This window comes from Eurypyga helias, unplaced genomic scaffold (genome assembly GCF_000690775.1).
Source record: "Eurypyga helias isolate BGI_N326 unplaced genomic scaffold, ASM69077v1 scaffold2475, whole genome shotgun sequence".
Lineage (NCBI taxonomy): Eukaryota > Metazoa > Chordata > Aves > Eurypygiformes > Eurypygidae > Eurypyga > Eurypyga helias.
The window spans coordinates 1-6,197 of record NW_010249363.1 but is presented as its reverse complement, the minus strand read 5'-3'; the positions used below and the strand labels follow the sequence as shown (position 1 = coordinate 6,197).

General features: G+C 40.4%; 1 protein-coding gene across 1 annotated transcript in view; it reads left to right on the top strand.

The window, feature by feature from the left end:
• The window catches only part of LOC104509385 (activating molecule in BECN1-regulated autophagy protein 1-like), a 31,824-nt gene extending 31,741 nt beyond the window's left edge, over positions 1 to 83 (top strand). The window contains 1 exon segment of the mRNA XM_010151317.1: positions 1 to 83. This exon segment is cut by the window's left edge and continues 12 nt beyond it. Coding sequence (XP_010149619.1) covers positions 1 to 83 — 83 coding nt within the window.
• Positions 84 to 6,197: the final 6,114 nt, after the last annotated feature.

Genomic DNA, 6,197 nt, shown 5'->3' with positions numbered 1-6,197 from the left:
CTTCCTCCTCTTCTTCTTCCACTTCAGAGAACTCAAGCCCATCTGTAGAAGGAAACGATCTGGAATTTGAAGATTTTGAGTAAGTGTGCATGCTGCCTTGCCCTTGTGAGTGAGTCTGTTGTCAGCACAAGGCTGCTTTGTGGCTTCCTACTGTTCACCAATCAAAGACATCTCAGGCTTCCTGCAGGAACAGGTTAAGTCATTCAATCAGTAATTAGAGCAGAGATTGCTACAAATGGGTCTTGTTGTTTCTGTTATGAAAATTAAGAATGCTTTAAGCTACATTCAACACATCAGGGTATCTCTTCCAGATTTAAAAGGTTGGTTAAATAAAGAAAAGAATTTCTTTCTCCTATGGAACAGATTAGGAGCCAAGTGTTTATTAGTGCCTTCAAATCTTGGGACAGAACAGGAACCTCTAAGAGCCTTTGCAGGACTTGGTTCTTTGGTCTAAGCCTGTGGGAGACAGCCAGACATACTCTGTTACTTTTACTTGCTCTATCTGTACAACTTTGTTAAATTAGCTGAAGTTCCTGGGTGATTTGAATGATTTGGTGATGGTGAATCTGTGTTAAGGCTTGTTTTCCTCTAAGGAGAGCAAACAGCCTGTTGCGTCTAAGTGAGGAATGATTCTGCATCCAGACTTTAGAAGAGCACTCCTGTAAGCCACTATATTTCCTTCTGAGTGGTTCTTCTGACAAACTTTTTACTCCAACATCTGCTTTTGGACTTGTGGTGATATCCAGCGTAATCCTGGCAAACAAATTATTGAAGGTACTTTCCAGTAAATGGAAGTATAGTAATGGATTGTTTAGATGGCATGGAGACCAAAAGCTCAGGAATTTGGGTTAAAATCCATTTTAGAAGACAAGAGAATATGACCTTTCTCGTCTGCCTTCAGTTCACTTCCTTTTAAAATACGTGATTTTCCCTGAGTACTAAGTATTTTGCTGAATTTTCCCCCTCTTTTGTGATTATTGTGATTAAATCACAGGACAATTCTGAGCATGGTGACAGAGGTAGGCTGTGGTGGTGGTGTAGCAGAGAGGTGTGTTTGATGGGAGCTGAGAACTCCTCAAAAATCTAGGCTTTTATGTTGCTGCTGCCAGCGGAAGATGTTGTCAACTTTGCTACTATCATAACTTTCACCTTGACTTGCTGCAGTGGGACATAGTTGAGATGGCGTGACGTTAAAGCTCCATGTCCTTTGCGTCAGGGTGAAGTCCCTCTATGAAGTACACTGGTGACAGTAGTTATTCCCAGAAAAGCAAGATAGGAATCCCTTTCTGACTTTTTAAGTGGTGGTAGACTCTTTTTCCCCTTAGAATGTTGTTCGGTGAAGCTGTCATTTCATGCTCTAGCAATTAAATATTCAGAAGTATGAGGTGAGTGAATGCCTTCCCCTGTCATTGTGGCCCTGTTTGTGTAAGATGTAAATGAGGGGAGATAATGCCAAAGCATCACTGCCTAGTAGCTTTTCCCAAGCAGCTTCCTGGTCGGGAAGAGCAGAAATATGGTGGGTGCTGTGCCCATTTTGTGAGGCAGGTGCATCTCAAGCATAGGCCTTTATTTCCATTATTCCATTTGATTTGTCTGTGGCGGCTTGTTCTGCTGGGAAAAGAAAAGATGGTAAGTTCTTCATTCACAGAGCCAGGCGAATGCCTGCAGAGAAGTGTGTTCCCCTGCAGATAATATTCACACAGTAAGAGCACCCAGTCAGGGAAGCAATTCAATCAGCCATGCTAAGGTTGACTTTGATTTCCTACAGAGCAAAAAAAAGTGTTTATTTCTTACTGTGCAGCAGCTGAATTTGTTAGTTGAATGTTTCATATTGAATTCTGGTTTGTACATTCAAGACATGCTGTCTTTTTCTTTCTCTGCTTCGTTATTTCTCCTGGCTGATTAGAGGGAGCTGCTGTGCAGGGATCCTTAGAGCTGAAACTTGTCTCATGACTCATTTGATTTCTGCTGCTGACACTTCACAATAAAATCTCTTATACGGGGTACATGCTTCTCCTTTTGGCTCCTGTGTTCCTTCTCCTTTGCTTGCTCACCTGAGCGTTCTTGTGTATTTCTTTCTTGCCCTGATCTAGATGCTCTGGCTTCCCTGCTTCTCCAGATCTGATGTTGGACAGGGAGTTGCTACTGTGTCTAGATGTCTGCAGCTCACACTTTTCTTCTGGGATGCAGTGATTTTATTTATTTATTTATTTATTAAAATGTAAAAGACATAGCAATTGCCTTGATGCTTTATCTTTCTAAACTGGTTAATGTAATTGGTAAATATTCTCTTTTCTTTCATTTTCCTTGAGATCAGAAGAAAGCTGTAAAGGGCATTAAACACCGGTTGGTTTTACTATATGTATTGCTCTGGGCAAGGAGTGAGCCCTGTGCTTGTGCAGCCTGCCTGGGAGACAAGCCTTCCTCGGTTCTCATCTTTTGTAGGGTTCTGAGTTCTTTTTTTTTTTTTTTTCTCCTCTGGGATCTTATTGTATTTTTTTCACCTTTACTTACCTAATGATCTAGTCAAACTTGCCCTTTGCACTGTTCGTGTACATATGGCCTCTAAATTTAAGCTCATTTTCTCCATGAAGTTTCTCCAGAATATAATTTGAATTCATTCATAAAAACATTTAGCTTGTGATAGCAGTAACAGTAGTCTTGGTCCAAGAATGTGAATTAGAGTGTTTTTCTTAGAGATATCAATAATATCCTTCTATTATACCAGCTTTTACAGACAGGGGAGGAGGAGGGAGACAGAAGCTATAACTGTTATTTGGTCTAATAAGATGTTATCTCTCTACATGCTCTACCTGTGTTTAACCTGTCACTGTTGTCATCTTACTGCTTATTGAATGCAACTGACAACTGTAAATGCAGTCGTGTCTGCATGAAAGCATTTCATACAGTTTATAATGTATGTACAGATTGTAATATTAGGTTATTAACAGATAAATTGATATGAGTGGGTTTTAAGGTTAGCTTTAGCAGAATCATAAGCCAAAACGAAAAGCCTTCTTGTATTTTTGGGGTAAGAATATCTGAATGGAGAATGATGTCACTTTAGTTTTCCAGCATAACTGGTAAAAATAGGGGGGTTTTTTATAGGCAACTCATAGATGCTTAACTTTCTAATTTCAAGGTCTCTCTTTGAGTGTCTTAAGTTTGGATCACAAAGTAAATTTATTTATTTACTTTTTAAGAGCTAAACTGTCTTTTCTTTTGGCTTCTTCAATACGTTTGACTGGGTCTCTTCTACAGACTTCCTTGAGTCTAGAACAGCTCTGATGCTGGAGACTGGGGGTGATGCTTCTAGGACTCCTTGGGTAGTGCAAGCTAATTTTGTTCATGTGTGATTCTAAATCTGTCACCATAATCAGAAAGTGAAGGTGTTTCTGCAGATGAATTCTGGCCATCTATGTCCCTTTTTGTCTGCAGTAAGCGTGGGAACAAATACAGGTTCGTTTTATCTGTCAGACTGAAAAGCACTTATATAGGACAGTGCACCACCTCGCTGTCTGAAAGCCTTGCTCAAATCCTTCACTGCAGTTCTGTAAAGGCTTTCAAGCCAAGGCTAAAGGTGTGCCTGTGGCTGACTCCTCTGTCTGCTTTTGAAAGTGGGTTGCCTGGTAGAATATAGATATGAAGGAGCTTGGAGATTATGCTCTTTTAATGTCTGCAGCTTTTCCTCTTTCTATCCTCTCTTTTTTCCTTCCTCCCAGGAGGGTATGTGATGGGGTGGATCCATTCAGTTGTGCTTGCCGTTGTCACAGACTACGAAGGTCTTTATTGTGTCTCTACAACAAGAAGGGTTTTACCTCACAAGCCTGAAGTCTTGTTTTGGTGCTTTATCTTTTTAATTTCTTTTGAGACACCACTGAGCACCCAGACAGAGAATGAGTGCTGTAGGCACTGCTTTACTGAGATTGTAAAGGGCATTCTGGTTTTGGGGAAGCAAGCTCTTGCTTTGCAGAGATGATGAATCACTTAAGGCTTACAAGGCTCAGGGTGAAATTATTTGGTTTTGTCAAGTTAAAATCCTTTAGTTTAAGGCATGTTGTGGACCAAGACCCTTAGTTTCTCAGATGGGCATCTTGCAGGGGTCTCTTCATAAGTGCGTAAGATACATGAGTATCCGCCATGTGGGTCTTCTGCCATTTTTGGTTGCTGTATCAACACTGCCACGGCAAGAACTACCAAATCTAAGTTCCTCCAATAGTCTCTTGCCTTAAAAGGTGCTAGGATCACAACCTGCCTGATGACTTCTGCTGCATTCAAGCCGTAAGTCTCACCTATGGTTTCTTGCATACAATTTTCATTTATTTCAGAGAAGGGTATGGTAGATTCTTTTTGGCTTCTTTCATAGGTGAAGTGTTTGGTTTGGGAGTCTGTTTTTGTGTCAGAGCCAGTGCTCCACTTCAAGCTGGCATTTTGGTTTAACTTTTTAATGAGAAAAGTGCATGGCTGATTAGACATTCATGTGAAGTATCCAGGCCATCACCCTTTTTTTGGGATGTCTTCATTTAAAGTATCTTTTCTGGCTAGTTTCTGTAAGAACCTTGACTTGTGCATTGGAACCTGATAATGCCGATGGAAATGGATTTTGAGGATCCGTGACACGCCAGTATAGTGCTGAAAAAGCAGTGATTTCTTTCTTTCTGGAAGTCTTAGATGGGACAGTTTGTTTTCTGTCTCTTACTTGAGCACCTATGAATAATATTCTTGTTAGTAATTTGAGTTCAGATAAAGTTATTGAAAGCAGGATTGCTGTTTGTTGTGTGATAATGCCGATGGAAATGGATTTTGAGGATCCGTGACACGCCAGTATAGTGCTGAAAAAGCAGTGATTTCTTTCTTTCTGGAAGTCTTAGATGGGACAGTTTGTTTTCTGTCTCTTACTTGAGCACCTATGAATAATATTCTTGTTAGTAATTTGAGTTCAGATAAAGTTATTGAAAGCAGGATTGCTGTTCGTTGTACCTCCTGCCTTTGTTATTTTGTTCTTCTTGGAGCCCTTTTTATCTGTGGTTTTGATGCTGTTTCCTCTGCCTGTTTCTTGGCTCCTGGCTCTGCCTCATTGTTTTTCAGGAAGATGGACCTTCTCAAAACTGGCTTTCAAGGCAGACCTAAATTTTGTGGAACTTGGTGGTCACTTTTTGTTGGTTTTTTTTTTTTCTTTCCTTCTCTTACAGGTTTGTGGAGCAGTTGTCACTGGGATGTTGCTTGCAGACACAGAAATTTATGTTAATTATATTCATCATCTTAAACACAGTTGCAGGCTAAGAATGATAACAAGTCCTGGATGAATGGGAATGATACTGAATCTACTCTTTGAACTTCATTTTTCAGGGATTAGTGAGAGTCTTAGCTTGGCTTGTGATCTACTTATAGTAGCCTGCAGCTTCATTTTCCCTATTCTTTTTATCTTTATCTTTTGTGACAGTCTTTTATATTCCCCTTATCTTGGTCTTAATGTCTAATAATGCTGCCTGGATGCAGTGACAGGCAATGACTGTTTGCTTGCAGCAGTACTGCAGGATATTGCTAACATCTCCAGCATAATGTCGTTTTACCATTAAGTCACATTCCAGCAAGGCAAATGTCTTCATAGCCGGGCGGTGAAAGGATGAGTGCCTTTTGAAAGATGACAGTTGCCAGAAAAGCTCACATCACATTCCATACTGTTGGTTGTCTGGGTTTGTAGGGACAGTTTTGATGTCAAGATGGTACCCTTCATCCTTCTGAGTTTTTCTTCTACTTACGAGCTGTGTTTGTTGTTTTTCTTTTGCTTTTATTTTGTGCCTGAGAAACTTAAGTCAAACTGGGTCACCTAGTAGGTGATGTCTGGTGTTAATGAGAGTGATTAGGAAGCAATCTATTACTAGTTTGTTGCTGGCCACACAGAACAGACAGTGGTTAGCATTCCTCAAGCCTGGAAGACCAGCAGTATAATAGAGTAATATTTAAAAAAAAAAAGTTGGTGCTTATTTTTGACACTTTAGTTCAGTACAGCCTGATGGGGCAGCCGTTAGTATGTCTGAGCTACAAACTGTGTTCAGCGAGCGCCAGCTGTGAAGTTACTGAGTGATTAGAATTAGCCACAGAGACGTTTCCTCTAGTCATGCTCACGTGTGCAGGATTCAGTCAGGAAAGAATTAACTCTCTTTACCTCGGCTGCTGTGAAGCTGTTCCTGGAT